At 37.2% G+C, this 17,558-nt stretch overlaps 1 protein-coding gene across 4 annotated transcripts in view; it reads left to right on the forward strand.

Annotated features, from left to right (window-relative positions):
- The window catches only part of MGAT5 (alpha-1,6-mannosylglycoprotein 6-beta-N-acetylglucosaminyltransferase), a 112,244-nt gene that overhangs the window by 60,162 nt on the left and 34,524 nt on the right, over positions 1-17,558 (forward strand). For all 4 annotated transcript variants that reach the window (XM_071435426.1, XM_071435427.1, XM_071435425.1 and 1 more), the window contains 5 exons: positions 6,222-6,293; positions 7,436-7,597; positions 8,473-8,642; positions 9,522-9,656; positions 15,359-15,492. In XM_071435426.1, coding sequence (XP_071291527.1) covers positions 6,222-6,293; positions 7,436-7,597; positions 8,473-8,642; positions 9,522-9,656; positions 15,359-15,492 — 673 coding nt within the window. The remainder of the gene's footprint in view (positions 1-6,221; positions 6,294-7,435; positions 7,598-8,472; positions 8,643-9,521; positions 9,657-15,358; positions 15,493-17,558) is intronic.

Below are 17,558 nucleotides of genomic sequence, written 5' to 3' on the forward strand. Positions count from 1 at the left end.
TTTTCTTTTAGAGTGTTTTCTTATGACAGAATGTAAAACTAATATTGGGTGAGTGTGTTATTAACCTTGAGTTTAAATTTGGCATTCTTAATCCTATGATTAATTTCATGATTAATGTCCAGCAGCAGAGGTTGAAAGCTTAAATGTTTGCGAATGCAAGCATGAAATGAAATTCTAATAACACTACAATGATGTGGATTTATGAGGTGTGTTGGCTGCTAGGGATAACTTGGAAATGCTGTTGCAAGAGTAATTTGTCAACGTGGACAGTGATGAAGAGTTGACAGTTTATAGCATGGTTGCACAGCTGAATGATAAATGTGCCTACAGAGCTCTCAAGTCAGAACTGCTGATTTAAAATATTAAAATGTATTAGGGTAATGGAAAGGATATTACTGTTAAGATTTTTTCTTTTTTACTTCAAGGTTAGACTGTTGGAGTGAGATGGTTGTGTACATGCATGTTTCAAAAGGCAATATATGCATCACATTATGTACAACCTCAGTTTGGAAAAACAATGTGCATGAAATTATGCATATATCTACTTTTACTCTTCAAATCACCTCTACAATCTAGTGTGACAAGTGTCTGTGTTCTTTCATACTCTTCTAGGGTCTACTTTTTTTATTCTGAAGCAGTTCAGTTAGGGTGTTACATTATGCTCATCCAGTATTCTTTGTAATGTAATTTTAAACTTGTAAACAAAGGAGCCCAAAATGTTTCATTTTGGTGTGCAATATGGGTCAGAACCAGAGAGACACAAAGTCATTTGTCCACAGTTTATGTAAAGGTTTGAAACTAAAGGCTGACATAAACCCTGGCCTTTGGGTATCAGCCATGTCCTCTGTTATGTTTTCCCCATGAGTGTCTGCAAAACAGAAACAATGCTGACAAAATCCAGGCTGCCCCAGGTGTTCCCTCCTAAGAGCCTGCTCAAGGGCAGGTACCAGCAGTTCTGCCTTGCTTTGGGTGGCAAAAACACCTGCAGGAACTCAAGAACAGCTCTTGTGCACTGCTTTGTGTCTTGGCTGCTTGAGCAGAATGGGAGGCAAGTGTGGCAGCCCAAACCAGCCCAGCATGTCCAGGCTTCTGCCTTTTATTTAAAGCTGTCCCCTGTGCAAACTTGCTGGTGAAACTGAGAGGATTTTTGCATTTCTTTCTCACTGTTTTGCTTCAGGCACTGGATCTTTCCTGGGGTGTGATAAGCAGCTGTGTGGTCACAGACCCATGGAATGGCTTGGGTTGGAAGGGACTTTAAAGCTCATCTTTTTCAAACCCCTGCCATGGGCAGGGACACTTTCCACTGTCCCAGGCTGCTCCAAGTCCTGTCCAACCTGGCCTTGAACACTTCCAGGGATGGGGCAGCCACAGCTGCTCTGGGTGACCTGTGCCTCCCCACCCTCTGGTCCTCAGAACATGAATTGTGCTGGAGTCTTTGAAGAGTGGGTGAGATACAAATGGCCTGAATAGCAAAACCAGGCTTGCATTCCCTTGAATACAGAGCCAGACAGGGATTAGAAATAGCAAACATTAAACAGCAAGTTAAACTTGCTTCCTTTTAACTGTGATGCCCATAGAGAAGAGTTACTTACTTTTAAACTTAGCATTTAGTTATGAAAAAAGCAGTTGTTAACACTGTAATGGCATTGGCACAGTTATCATTTTCAGGGATGGCATTGCCTCTGGGCAGAAATGTAAAAAAATTAATTTCTAGGCAGTACAAAAATATATTTCACTGCAAAATGTCAGTTTGCAGCTGAAGAATTAAGCTTTTAAAAATATCTTCTAGAAAATTAGTTTTTCACACTATTTCCAACCTTTTAAAAAGTGGAGAAAGTGGAGGGAGCTTATAGATCTTTTTTTTTTTTTTAATTTCTTCATCCACATCCATGTTTCTCTGAGAGGACTGCTTTCTACTCAGGAGTGGGACTGGTGGTCAGCTGGGAGCTGTGGTGCAAGTGACCCCCTCCCATTACACTGGTGCTTACCTGCTGGGGCTGGGCAGGTCTCTCTAAAATCCCAGGCTTTGGATCTCCAGCTCACCTTTCAGGTGCACATGTAATTTTTGGTACCCATCTTGGAATCCAGCACTTGAAAGGTTTAAAACTGGTTTGAATTCCAGTCTGTGAGACTCCTATAGCTTTTTGCATGCTGGAGAGAATTTTTGTTTTGCAGTCCTTCAGACTTGATGGAAACACAAGGCATAGTTTGCTAGTGGGAGGATTTTTCTTCATACTCTTACTTCTGCTTTCAGGTGTAAAACATAAACCAAAGGTGATTTTGAACATGCACTTGTTTCCAGGGTGCAAGCTGTATTCTGAGGCACCATTTAGTGAAAATTCCTGGGTATCATAATTATAGAGATTCCCTTAATCATTGTGATTTTTCTAGTTTACTGCAATTTGCTCACGTCAATGGGGAAGTCCCCTTTCCACAGCTTCTGCTGCTAATCCTGGACATTGAGTTAATGATTTGCATTTCTTCAGTGTAATGTAACATCAAACCAGCTTCTTTCAACTCTATGCAAATACTCAGAAATTTCACAAAACCAGTGTTGTTGTCTGAAATGTAAATCACCAGAAGTTCAGAGTTATTTAGACATCTTACATATGTCCCTAAGAAACTGAAATGCTAATGATAGTCAGCACTTTGTCCCTGAACTACCTGTTGGTGGATTGGCCTGATTTTGGGTGATTTGGGCTGTTATTTTTTTCTTCTTCTGTCACCTTAAACTGGGATTAGTCTTTCAATGACTTGTTGGAAAAGACATAAATGCCAGTGTATGAGAGGAGTCAAATACAGTGCCCATTGCTGAAGGCAGACAAGAGGCTGTTTGCTGACTGATGTGTGAAATGTTGTGTTGCCTTGTCACCAGGGCTGTGGGTACCTATCTCCCGATATTTGAGACTGCCTTTGGAAACAGCCACGTCCAAAGCTGCCTGTATCCTGCTCCATTTCACTAACCAGACAGGCACTCACCTTGCATATCACAGATTCTCTTCCAAGGGATTCTGTCATTGAGGAAATGCTAAACAAAAAAATAGGAGTTCAACAAGTCATCTTCCCAACTGGAGCAGTCCTTTCACATCAAATTCTCAATGGGATTTCTGGCATTACAAGTTCACTAACTGCCTTCATACTACCTAATAAATTTAAAGATGCATTTTCTTTCACCACATATTGCAGTGGATTATTTTGTTTGTGCATTCTTCTCTCCTGGACTCACTTAAGAGCAGCACAGTACCATGGATAGAAGTACACTGAGCAGTGTGTTCACCTGGTGTGTAAAGAAAGTTGTTTTAGCTTCCCTGTGGATGGGCTGCACCTGCCCTTTGGCAGAATCCAAAATGAAGATTATCCCAAGGGCTCAGAGCGTGCCCTTCAGCTCCAGCTTTATGCAACTCCCACTGTGACTCTTTGAAAGCATAAAGGTCTTTCTGAAATTTTGAATGTGCAGAGCTGCTGGCAGAGTATACTTTGATTCAATTTGGAAGATGCTCAGACTACTCCAGTGCTACAGACGTTTGTCAGGTTCTTAAAACCTTGCTTGAAGTACTTGCTCTTTAATAGAGTTGAGTGCTGCAATCTTGCCTTGCATTCAGTTTCTGTGTGTCTGAGGAAGAGGCACTGGAACACACACCTGCAAAGCTTCTATAAAGCAAGTACCCTTCAAATTTATCAGGTTTGTTTGGGGTTGTTTTTTTTCATCCTAAACCTAGCCATTTACACCTCAGAACAGTTCATTACACCAGCTTTTCTCTAGTATCTGGAATCATGTAGCACTTAAATTTTGAACTTCTAAACTGCTGTGCAACTTAACCTTAAGGAGCTGGCTACTTATACTCCAGGCAGTGCTGTGACTAATGTGATTCCAAACCAAGTAGGGAACATTTGGCTTCTCAGGTAGACGCAGTTTCCTGAGCAAGATCAAAGACTATCTAATGCCCTTGATTTGCATTGAATTCAGTACCAGGAACAGGAGGCACAGCTGGTCTTATTCAAAAATATGACAGTACAAAGATAAATATAGTGTGTTCTGAATAATAGCTTAGCATTTATATCACTCATCCAAAAAATGGTCTGTCTTCAAATCTGCAGTTGCTGCTTCCCAACAGTCATCTTTAACCACTAATCTGTCTGGTATCACATCCTTCCTATTAAATCATCTCCCTGGCAGTACAACAGTAGGTTGCTATGGAGAGAATCAGCTGGAGAAAGAGCTGATGGTAACAGTGAGAGGAAGGCAGTGCTGGAAATGGGCAAGAGGAGCCCTGGTTCCTTCTTCAGAGGCAACTTTAGTGTTTGGTCTTAAACGAAAGTTAAAGAGCAGGATCCAAATGCGCATCGCTGCCTTCCTTCACCTTGCTCAAAATTAGGGCTTGTTGTATGTAGATCTTCTGTACCTAAACAGCTGCAAAGCTGAAGTCTATTTCTGATGGAGTTTTCATCTAGACCCACTCTAGTAATATCATAGTCCTTTCTGCCATCATTGCTAAAGATCAATAAGGAAAAATGAGAGTCAGACCAACTGCAGACGCTGATATTACTGTGAATCTATTCCTTAGGTGTTTATTTGTGATGAGAATTATTATCATTTATTTTTAGACTAGAGGGAATATTTCTGAAAGCATAAAAGAAGTGTATTTGTTTTTCAGTCAGTGAGGCATGCAGTGAACTGTCCTTGGCAGTCCTGAAAAATCTGCAATTCCTTTAGGATGCCTTGTGGTGCAATGTGAAATGTATAAAGTCAGAAAAGGGGCACATACAGTAGTCCTTGAAATGTCATATCTTAATTTAGATCAGTTCTAATGCTAGGAATAATGCAAAATTTGTACTATTAAAACAAAGAAAAAAAAACCCCAGAGTTTGTGACTGTGCATGATTTATAATGTGGAGCTTGCAACTCTTTTCTGCCACAACTTTTTAGTTGTAAAAGTTAGGCTTGGTAATTGCTACACTTTCTGGTGTGGTTCCAGAGTTGAAGACCACTGAAGAATCAGATGTTTTCAAAGGAGGTTGATAAGTCACTGCTTTCAAATGTTATATTAAACACATTGAGAAGATTAAGTCACAGCATTCAAAATGCTTTTTTATGATTTGTCTGAGGAACCCAAGGTTGATACATTTCTTCCCTTTAATGAGGTTAGGATGGCTATTCATTTATTTTCATGTGATTGGCCCTCTAGGCAATCATATGGTGTGATCTTAAGCCTTTAATCTGTAATGCTCCAGGCTTCTGCAGCATGATTAAGCTAAAATTGTGTTTTGACAGGTCTGTGATTGGAGGAGCCATAAAAGCAACTCTGACTTTCAATTCTGTGAGAGTTGTGAACTTAATCAGTAGTGATGGGGTGTCTTAGCCAGCTGATAAATTTTTGCATTTTCCCCTTTTCACAGTACAGTCATGTTTCAGTTTTCATGGGTTTGCCTCCAACACTGAGATTCCTCCTTCCCCAGAGCCAGTGGTCAAATTTCTTAAGGTACATAAATAAAAAGGATTCTACACAACAGGCAGGATCCCTGGGGGCAGCTCAGGAGCTCTCAGTGACTTGCATCCATTTGCTGTTTCTTCACTGACTACTACTTCCTGTTGTACTTTTTTATTTCTAGTGGACAATAGTAGGAGTATTGCATTTGCATTGATCATGTTTCTCATTGATGCTTGTGAATATTGTTCCTTATGTTATAATTACCTGATTTATAGCCTTCAAACATGGTGGCTTTGATTCTATAATGATTCTTACTTTTTTGGTTTGCATTGCTACAAGGTAGAACTTTGATCCTTTAATTTAGCTGGCTTTGTCTCTTTATAAAGATATTCTAGGGAGATGGAAATGTTCCAAAATACATATTTTTGTAAGGTGTAGAAGCATAAAAAGCTTATTGAAAACATTTTAGAACTGCTCAGAGAAATTGTATTTTGAGCATTTAACAGCTGACCTCTGCCTTGATCTTCTGTTTTCATTATCTTGAATGAATATCTAAATGTGACTTCTGGTGGCAAATTTGCTGGGTTAAAAGAGCATTGAATTGCAAAAAGCAATCTTAAACTTTTTCTGCAAAAAAGCAATTTTATCTTGAAAAGATCACCTTATTATCAGCTGATTACTTATTTAAGCCATCAGGTTAACATAAAGGTGTAATATAAAGGCATTGAGTGGAGGCTTTGGTCAAGCTGAAAATAAAGTAACATTATTTATTTTGATATGATTGTTTTACAGGTTGAAAATTGGTGTCCTCGCTTACCTTGGAGAGCAAAAAATCCTAATGAAGAAACTGATCAAAAAACAGTGGTAAGAACAACCATGTCCTTAATAAGGACAAACAGGAAAAATAATTCAGTAATTGTGATTCATGCAAAATATCTTGAAATCCTGTGCCACATAAATGCTATAAAGATTAGAATTTACTAATTCTATCTTGAAATCCTGTGCCACATAAATGCTAAAAAGATTAGAATTTGCAATTTTTACTCCTCAGTTCTTCAAAGCTGAAAAGAATCCTCCTTGACATGTGTAACTGACGTATTCAGTCATTGTATTGTGCTCTTGCTGGTAGATTTTCATTAAAAGCATATTTGTGTTTAAATTTATGAAATACTCTACACAGATACTGAGAAAAATGACAAATCCACAAACTGCTCACCAGTGTTAAGTATACGTGAAAATGTCCATTTTTATCATCCCAAAAATATGGGCCTTTTTTACAAAACTGCATTTATGGAAAAGGCTTAGATCCATTTCAGGTTTGTAGTAACATTTTGATTACTCCCAATTTTTTCCCATTAAGTACTGTAAGCACACAGAGTTGTTTCTAAATTGTTGCAGCCTAATTATGTAGCAATTAGGTATTTTAAGATAATTTAAGATAATTGCTGGGCTGCATATGAACATTTCTTACATAATATAGATATAGGCTGCCTCTTTTTTTTTTAAAACAAATTTATCTTTGAACAGTCTAGCTTTAAAACAAGTATTTCCTTTAAAATGTAGACCCTAGTAATGTTTCTTCCTTCCTGGTATAATTGGAGACTTCCTTGTGTTTGGAAGATTCATGATACACATAAATCTGAGCCTACTGTTCTGTATTATAATTTAGACATACCTGTGCCTCATTTTGAAGCACATAAACAATACCAGACCTTATATTGCAGAAATAAATGCATTGTGAAACATTGCAAATCTATTCTGGGCTACCAAGTACTACTAATAAAAATAACAGTAATTTATGTAGTTTAGAAGTATCTGTATAAGTATATCTTTAATATTTGAACTAAAATCTTAATGTGCTAGGAGTGTATCCTTTCTCCTATTTCTATTTCTTTTTTTTTCAAAGAGGAATATAAACAGCTCACATTTGAGCAGTTTTTTAACTTCTGGAAAGTGTGTTGAAGAATAACTAATGTTTGGGATGTTTCTTAATGCTTTGCTTGAAGGCTGAAATTCGTATCAACTTTGATAATCTCTACAAAATGATGTCAAGGCATGAGGAATTCAGGTGGATGATGTTGCGCATCAGACGAATGGCTGATACCTGGATTGAAGCCATTAAATCACTTGCAGAAAAACAAAATTTGGAGAAAAGAAAACGAAAAAAGGTAAATGAGAGCACTTTTATTTATGTCACTTTCCATTATATGGGCTCTTTCAACCTTCTTGTTCCAGGTGTAGCTTCAGAATGGAAATAGAAAATACAGAAGGTCGTGTTTATACTCCGTTCAAGAAATATTTTGCTGTTTGAAATTCTGTTGCAATGGGTGTTTGCTTTACAGATCGTTTTAAGTGTTTTGCATGAGTCAATCTTGGAGTAAGTTTTCTGATCTGTATAGTGTTGGATAAAATAGAGACAATGTAGACTAAATACAAACTGTGTTCTAAAGGGAGAAACTGTGAATTTACTGCAAGCTGATCACACTGGAGTGTTTTATGTAGTCATGGTAAGCAACAACTGTACATCTTTGTTGTCCAAAATTGAGACTCTAAATGGTATACCTTGGGTTTGGATTTGAGTAGACTTAAAGTTAACCAAAACTTTGGATTGGATCAGTTTAGACCTCCTGTAATGAGTTCACTTTTAAACCCATGAGATACTTGAAGTGAAAAGGTGTAGTTCATGTGATTTATTTTTTTTTAATTACCTTAACTAGTTAAGATAAAGCCAAAAGTTGCAAACACAGCAACAGGTTTGCTTTCTTGCCTTGTTATTCCTGGAGCCAGTCCTGAGTGGCAGCAGCCCCATGTATGTTCATATTTCTACTCTCTCTTAAGCCTGCCTGGCTCAGCTCCTTGCTGGAGATTCTCAGTCCTTGCATTCATTACAAAATTAAATTATTCAAGTGGAAGTATTGGCTTCTTTCCTTTGATTTTTTTTTTTTTGGCCATAGTTGGAATTTAATAGAAAGAGAAACTGCTATAATGTATAACAGTTGCATGTTTCACGTCGATAACTCAAACATATGACTTTCCTTTCCAGATCCTTGTTCATTTGGGGCTTTTGACAAAAGAATCTGGATTCAAGATTGCAGAAAATGCGTTTAGCGGTGGCCCACTTGGTGAATTAGTCCAGTGGAGTGATTTAATTACATCTCTCTACTTACTGGGCCATGACATCAGGATTTCAGCTTCACTGGCAGAGCTCAAGGAGTAAGGAGATTACTTTCCCTTTTGAAACCAGAATTAGAAGAAAAGAATTGTAAACTCTTGAAGCTTCTATTAACAGTATATAATTTCTTGAAGCATAAAATGAAAGTGATAATTCACTAAACAGACGATAAGATTATTTTCATGAGCTAAGTACATGTGCCATGGAAAGGATAATGTGTTTTCATTGTAGCTTCAAGCTCCTGGGACTTCATAAATGAATGTTGTAAAATTCCAACTAAGCAGCTTAGTCTTTAACATTCCAGGTGCTTTAACCAGCTGCAATGGGAAATGCTACAGACTAGCTAAATTCTGTGTCCTCTGCTTCAGTTTCTGCTGTTCTTCACTCAGTATCTCTTTTAAGATAAAGGTTTAAGTTCTTTAAACATGTTACTTTTGATGTAGTTAATTGCTTGTGTTAGGTCAAATTGCTCCTTACTCTTCCTTGTCCTGCTTTGCCAACTCTTTCAGCACCAGACATAAAACATCTGTTTGAAGCTTGAGCACATGTGCTTTTTCTGCAGCTTTCTTTTTTAAATTACATGACAGCATTGTTTTATCGAGAGCACTTATACTATAAAGCTGTCAATAGAAGGCAGAAATTATTTTGAATAATTTCAAAGCACACTATTTTTAAGCATTTCAAACATATCATGCTTTTGCTTAAACTAGATGAGATTTTTAGTGAAAATTAGTGCTTTACATTTAATAAATGTAGAGCATCTCCAGCATTTCAGTGTTCTTACATGGATCATGATTTCAAACAGTAAAAGAGTAAAACTTTTTTGGAAACTGGAATTATTTGAATAAGTAGTATTACAGCATCAGTTCAAGGTATTTGGAAAGTAATGCTTTTTTTATGTTGTTTCTTTCTTTGTTTAGGATTATGAAGAAGGTTGTAGGTAACAGATCTGGCTGCCCAACCCAGGGGGATAAAATTGTAGAACTCATTTACATTGATATTGTGGGACTAACTCAGTTTAAGAAAACCCTTGGTCCATCATGGGTTCATTACCAGTAAGTATAACACTCACTTGCCCTCTAAACTGCTTTGTTAAGGAGCTTTTGTTGAATAAGATATGTCAAAATACTGAAATAAGTCCATTCACGTGAATTTGTTTAAAAATGAAATGCACTTTTCTATTGTCTTTAGCTTTTAGGATTAAAGAGGGTAAAACTTGTTCTTTGCATGCCATCATTATCCCCCCCAGCATGCTTGAGATTCTTGGATTCAAGTACTTTTAATCTTAAAAATTTTAATTATCCTCTTGATAAATCATCACCTCTGCCCCTCTTTCCCTCCTTTCTTTACCTGCACTTCCCCCTCCCCATTTTTTCTGTAAATTAGTAGGTGAGCTGAGAGATTACTGCATTTTGTTGTTTAGTTGGAATACCAGAGGCATGTTTTGCTTTTTGGTGTTTGTAACCACACTGGATCAATGATTGTGGAGATTTATCTGTTCTAATTGTATTGCCCAACAACTGCAGTGCAATTTTCTCTTCCATTCCTTAAGATACTGGGCAGAGAGTTCAGGGCCAGATCTGAAGAATAAACTGCAGTTACTGTTGCTTTTGTGATCTATAAACATCTTTCCATTTGAAATGGAAGATGAGAGTCACAAGAAATGACTTTGTGCATCTTTCTTCACATCTGCAGTTTTAGAACTGCTTTTCTTTTTGTCAATGGCTTTAAATCATTAAGGCTCCCTTGCATTGTACAAATACCCATCAGCATGAAAGAAATCCAAATCTCAGTTACTGATGCTGAATTTTCTATACCTGCTCAAATTATCCATATTTCATGACCCACAAAGTCCAGTAAATCCTACTTGAAGGAAGGTGTTGGAAGGTGTTCATGGCAGAGAAACTGTTTTCTTTCACCCTCAGGATTTTCTGGAGCATTGGATCTTTCCAGTGTAATTGTAAATGAGAGTACTGTGATCAACATTGCAGATTAGATTACTCTTAATCTCTTTTTTGAAGCAGGGGAGTAAATGGATGTTCTAGTTTTTAGGAGCCTGCTAATAAAGATAATCCCATTTTCCACCCAGCAACAGTTACTTGTCTGTCTGCCAGATGTAATTGTCACTAGGAGATCACATGCAGCACTGTGGTCAGGATATGAAACCCTTCCTATAAATTTTAAATGTTTCTTCCTGTCTGCTTGCAATTACCTGTCTGGTATATCCTGTAAAAAAGCTATGGAACAATATATTGAGATTGTAGATTAGCTATTCAATTTTTCTTTCCTCATAAAATAATTACATCTTGAATTATCAATCTGTTTTACATTGATTACTATTTTCTGGTAATGGCTGGTGTTTTCTTGTTTAGGAGAGCAGAATTACATTTAAGTCCAAGTACCTTAGGTACTGTAGAATTTTTGGAGGCTTTGGGGGGAGTAAAAGGTATCTGAATGCCTGTCTTCTGCAGCACTGCCTTTCATGGACTGGAAGGGAGTCTCATCTAGTCCATGGGCTGAGTGAAAAATAGATAAGGATACATTTGTCTTTCATGAGAGATTTTCTGCCTCATCTTTTACTGAAGACTGAACAAGATGCCCCAACATGTTGCTTTATATAGTTAAGTTTTTCTTTAATGTGTTTTTCTTGGCCTGGTGTTTTGCTAACTGCCCATTACTGCTTATTCTAATAGGGTTCTGGAGAATAAATTACTTCTCTCTTCTCTGCCAGCCCCTAGGATATCTTGTATACTGCTTTTCCTTCAGTTTGCTTTTTTAAAGTGCATACATTTAGGGGTTTGAGTCATTGCATACAATTCATCTTTTGTATACCTTTCTTGAAACTTGTTACATTTATTATGAATCTCTCTAATTACATGAGGCTTTTTCTCAAGTTCAGTGTACCAAAGAGGATCCAGTCTAGCAGAGACTACAGAATTGGTTAAAGCAGAGGAATTAATTTGTAGCTGCATGCATGCTGTCTCCTGTTTCAGGATCCTCTTCCAATCATTGTTTTTTCTCCCAGCATCATGAGTTATCTTACAAATTTGTCATTAAAATGTCTTGAAGTTAAAACCACAAAGTGCCTTATAACAGCATAGGCATCAATTTCTGTTTAATTCCAATAAAATAAACACTATCACAAAAAAAGCTGCTTTTTAGCCCTTGTTCTTTACAAACTCTGCTTTTTTTCTCACTTTTCTCACTGTATTTTATGTCAGTAGGAATAATTGTTTGTCTCAAAAAAAAGTGTTTTTCAGTGGATGTGTGCAGGTCAGCTCAGTCTGCTTTACACAGACCAGACTCAGATAAAAATGAATTAAAATGTTTTTATTCACTTTGGATCAGAATAGAGTGGCAGAATGAGCCTCTGCCTTCAGAACAGTCGCTTCATATGAGTGCTTTATATAATCTTTCTGGGTGAACTTGAGCCCTGAGGAAATTTTTGGTAGTTGCAAATCAGGTTTCTGGAACTGCAAGCTCAAAAGAATGACCCTGCTGCTTTGGGAGTGAGTATTTCTGAAAGACTCTTCTGCACAGCTGAGAGCACCAGTGACTTTTGGTAGTGTGTGCTTTATCTGTGGGATAATTGGTGCTGCAAATAGCAGGAACACAGCAGAACACATCTCATTTTAGAGTGCACCTTATTTCCAAGCAGAGCAATGCCTGCTGGATTTTTCAGTTCTGAGGTGTGGATGTTTGAATGCAGTTTGTGTGCAATGAATCAACACTCAAATAATTAGTTTAATATAGTTTGAGAAGTGCTGTCTTTCTTAGCACCCTCATCCTCCATGCAGCACATAAAAATCTGGTATTTTTTCATTTTTCCACAGTCTCTCTAGCAATGACTCATTCCCATATGCCAACAATCCAGCTGGCTTTTTTTTCTTGAAATAAATTAACGTGACAGCTATCCTGAGAAATGAGCAACATTCCTGCTTTGTGCATGTTCTCTAGAACACATCTTTTTTAGGAGGGTTATTTTCTGTCCTGAGATTTTAAATGCAAATACTGAGTGGCCTGATGAAGTAGGAGAAGGATACAAAAATGTGTATAAATATGTCCACTAGGTCAGCTCTGTTAAGATGTTAAGACTCTGCTTCTGCCCAATGCTCAAGGGGAAAGAAAAACTCCCTTTAAATAATCCTGGGTTACTTTTGTCTGTTTTTTTTTTTTTTTTTTTTAAGCTCTAAAATTGTCACTTCTAATGTGCTAGACAGAAAAGACTAATATGGATGTTTCTAAAGCAATTTACTACCTAGCAATCCTCTTTTTAATTAGGCAGAAAATAGACTTATTCTGACACCAATTTCAGGGCACACTGAAATTCTCTGCAGCTTCACTGCTAAAGCTAGGTGACATTTTGGGAAGGAAGAGTGGAAAAACTGAAATTAAAGGTATAACAAATTAGCATTTTAATTTAAAATATATCCCTGAGTTATAAAAAAAATACTTTTTTGTCATTTTTAAAATTAATTATTTCACTTTAGAAATGCTAATGCATTGTATGCAAAAATAATTAAAAAATGAAAGGCATCTAAATTATTAAGTGAAACAAATGGAGAATATGCTAGTAGGGTAGACAATCAAGGCATTCCTACATATATTAAAATATCAGTTCAGCATAACTCCTATTAATTACATTCATTTCTAAATTTTAAATCTTTACCAGCTCTTTTCTGCTGCATTTCAGGGATTCGTTTCACCACTTGAAGCTTTGATCTTTCATACCATTCCTGCACAGACTTGCACTTTTTTCTGTCATCTTTTTTTCTGACTTTATACCAAATCATAGAAATATTTTTTTTTTGTTTTCCTGCTTTCTGGTTTGGATTTCTGTTGCTTCACATTGCCTGTCCTGATTCAGAAACCTGCATGTACTGGACATGGTTCCTCATATCCCTGTGAGCCATTAGTGCTTCTTATCTTACATCTGAGTTCAGGAAAAGGAGAGCCAACAAAGCAGAGTAGTGCTCCTTACATGGATCTCTTGACAACCTCCAGTAATGTTGCAGTTTTTCAGTAGTTTTCTCCTATTTTTCGTTCTCCTGTACTCAAGTACCTGGCCAAAAGCTGTGTGTTTGAGAGGAATTTTGTTTAAAGACCTGCCAAGAAATGAGAGGGCTTTTATTACCGAATGATTCATCAGTGCAGAACTTGTTTTGGTCCTGCTGGAGTATTTTGTGTGATGCAGAGATAATTGCCACTGTTGTAAAATATTTTCATTGAGAACAGTTGACAGAAAACACTGCACAGAAACTGATCTGTCAGCTTTGTTGTTTGATGAATCATAATATGTTGTATATTTTGACTTTCTTTTTGTTTGAAATATCTCTGTGAAGGTTTAAAAAAACCCATTCTTTTTCTCAATTTGTATTTTGAAATACACAGGTAGCATTTCATAGAAGAGTTTAAAAGCTGCTGGGATTTTTTTTTTACTTCCCACATTATTGAATACTTTTAGAGAAAGGAGCAACATATAAGTAACACGTAAATTTACTTTGGGGACTAAAATTTTTTATTTTTAAAGCTGACAAATAGTTGAAGATAAGTTCTTTTACTTTTGAAGGCTAAATTCTTTCACATTTAAAAGCCAAATCTGTTTTACTGAACAGAATGTACATATGGGCTTGGAGCATGGGAAATGTTGAAAACTGTGAAAAATAGGCATTTTAAATTGTTTCAATTGTCATTTTGCAGCTACCTCCCTTCCCTGCCACCCATGAGGTTGTGTCCCTTCCTTAGCACATATGAGCCCAGTGCTACAATGTGCAGTGATAAGAGTTTGTGTTTATGACACAATTGTACATGATATTTAATTCATTAATAAGCTTTTTCTGCAATTTTGTTTGTAGAGGGTTGAAGAATGATAAACTCTGGAGCCCTGTAATGCACTGCACTAAGTGGCAGTGGTCAGTATGTCCAAGTCATATCAAAGATTTGGCAGGCTGCATTTTGGAAATATAACTTCTAGAATCTCTATCCTATAACATGTACTGTCTTCTTCATACTGACACTTTTTCTGGCCCTTTCTTTTTCAAGAAATTAATAGGATTTTAAATAAAGGGTGAGCATGGTTCTCTCATCCCAGGCCCTTTGTAATCCAGTGCCAGCATTTCTCTCTGTTGTGTGTTGGTAGATGCAGGTAATTGACTTTTATCTTGTTTCTTCAAAAGTCTGTGACAAAATATTTCATAAACAAATAAATGAGCTGACTGCAAGAGCTCAGCATATTAAACCAGTGCTTTTACAGTAGTTCTAAAAGTCAGAACCTGGAGACCAAATACAATTCTCTAAAGACAATGTCCTCTTCTGCTCTCATCTTCTTGGCATGTGGCCCCTGGTTGCTGCATTTGGTTTGTGGTAATGGTGGAGAACTTTAGAAAACACATGGAAAATCCTCTCTTCTTCTGCCTAAATTCTACTCCAGAGCCCTAGGAAATGCAGGTGGCCACTGTGGCATTCCCATAAGCTCTACTTGGATTTTAAAGCATACTTTCATTCTGTAAGGACAAAATAAGCTCCAGGGCTGTTATTTGAATATCTGATATATCCTTGAGTTTGCTGTTCATAACATCTTTGTGAATGTAATATGAACAGAAGTGTTTGATATTAAAATGTACCTTCTGTTTATGTGTTCTCCACCGCTGCAAACAAAGACAAAACACATTTTAATTATCATAACTATGCATATATAGGCACATTCTTATATATACATATGTAGGTGTACCTGCAGTAGTTTTTTTTTCTTTTTCAGGTGTATGCTAAGAGTTCTGGATTCCTTTGGGACTGAGCCAGAGTTTAACCATGCCCATTATGCCCAGTCTAAAGGTCACAAGACACCATGGGGCAAGTGGAACCTCAATCCACAGCAGTTTTATACAATGTTCCGTAAGTACCTCTGTTCTTGTGAATAATTCAGAGCTTTAAAAAGGAATGCTGTCAGTAAGAAGAATTTTTTCATTATGAAAGGCAAATTCACAGTTTAATAAAGTGCAACTGCTAAATGGGAAGATTTGTGGCAGTGTCTGTAGATATGCAAAAGCTCTGTTGTGCTTCCACAAAGCAATGAGAAAACAAAAATATTAAACTAATATAAATAGTGGTAGGGATCCTTATGCCATGGGTACCTGTGGAAAGTGATGCTTGGCTTTACCCCCAAGTATCAGGGAGTTTGTTTTTGTTACTTTTGCTTTCTCTAATATTACTATGAAGCAATAGATCTTTGAGGAACTTGCTAAGTTACATTTTTATAAACTCCTGTATTTCATCTTGTTGAGCTGAAGTTTGGACCTATGTTAGCTATAGTGTTGTATTTCTGATTTTGTTCTTCAACAGCTGAGCAGCACCATCCTTTCACTGTTTCTTTGTGTTCAGAATTTTAAAATGACCACTCAGCAAAATTTTTTGTCACTACTTTTTTATGGCTTTGTGAAAAAATGTACCTAGCTTGTTTTCATATTGTGAGTATTTATCTTAAGGTAAACTGACTAACATTTATTTGCCAACAGTGTACAAAGCTATTGTAAAATAAGGAGTAGATTTCAGCACTGCTGTAGATCTTTGAAGCATCAATAAATATCTTTTGAAGTGACCCCAGCCAAACCTAAATAAGAAACAAAACATACACAAAAAAAGGTGCAAATTCTGTATAAATTGGGTCAGATTAAATTATTAGTGTGAGCTGGTCTGTACCTAGTCTTTGGCTTTATGGCAGTAGGTTCCAGAATCAAGGGATCTGTCTCTTATGCAGCAGTAATTCAGGTGTGTTGTCTCTGAAAGGTGCAGGGCAAGGGAGGCTCAGGGCAGAGCCCTCTGCTGTGTGCAGGGGCTGCTCAGCCCAAAGGAACATTTCATGGTGAAATGTAAGGAAACCTGTAAGGAAACATTTCATGATGATCAGCCCACCTCCAGGGTTTGGTGCTGGTCCCTGTCTGACATTAAGACCAGGGCTCTGTTCTCTCTCATCAGCTTTCATCATCAATCTTTGAAACTTTCCTGCTTTTCACAGCAGAATTATACATGCTGCTGTCAGGCTGACATGCTTTTGATTTCAGTTGCCCTGTAAAATTCTTGAGAGAGGCATATTTTGTCTGTCAACATTTGCTGTGCAAGTTTTTCCAGAGAAATATAAGTGAAGGTTGTTCAAGAGATAAAAGGCTGCATTCACAGTTGTTGGGAAGCAAGTAACAAAACATGTGGTGGTGAAATGTGACTTGAAAGTGGTTGCAGAGTTTGTGTCTGGGTATTAGTAAGCAGAGCTTGTTTTGTATCCACATTTGCTAATATTTATCGGTTTATGTCCTAAATGGAAAAGGGACTCAATTGTGCTTTGTTTAAGTTGTCCAGCTGTTGGGAAATTCAGATGTGAGGCCTGTTCAAGATAGCACCAAGGGGGATGATGCACTCAGTGAAAATAGCTGGAGGAGCACTGGTGGTACAGCTGTGTGTGCACTGCTCAGTCCCACTCCATGAAATGCAGGAGAAAGTAAATCTTGTCTCTAGAGATCTCTGTTGTGGCAGTACAGGCTGCCACTGGTACAGTCTCTTGTGCAAAGAAAATTGCTTCATAATGAATTTTCCAAAGAGTATGACTGTATTGGAATTTTAATAAATACCCATTTCCAATTTTTACTGCTGGAAATGATGGCGGGTTTTCCTCTGCAGGAAAAGGGATAAATAGATTGCAGGCAAACGAATTCTGAAGCATGAGTGATTTCAGTGCCATGGATTATTCAAGGATTTTTTTCTTCTTTTTTTTTTTTTTTTTTTTTTTTTTTTACTAGGTGCAGAAGAGTCAATATGGTTTGTGATATTTAAAGTTTATATTTGTTGTTTTGTTCTCTGCTGCAGAGATAGCACCATCTTTATGGGGTTGTGATTAAAAGTGCATGTTATGCATCAGTAAAGATTTTATGGCAGATTGGGGCCCTGGACAGCTTCCCAAGATCCCCAGA

Source organism: Agelaius tricolor, unplaced genomic scaffold (assembly GCF_023055355.1).
Source record: "Agelaius tricolor isolate 1412-34295 unplaced genomic scaffold, bAgeTri1.0.p SCAF_10, whole genome shotgun sequence".
Classification (NCBI taxonomy): domain Eukaryota; kingdom Metazoa; phylum Chordata; class Aves; order Passeriformes; family Icteridae; genus Agelaius; species Agelaius tricolor.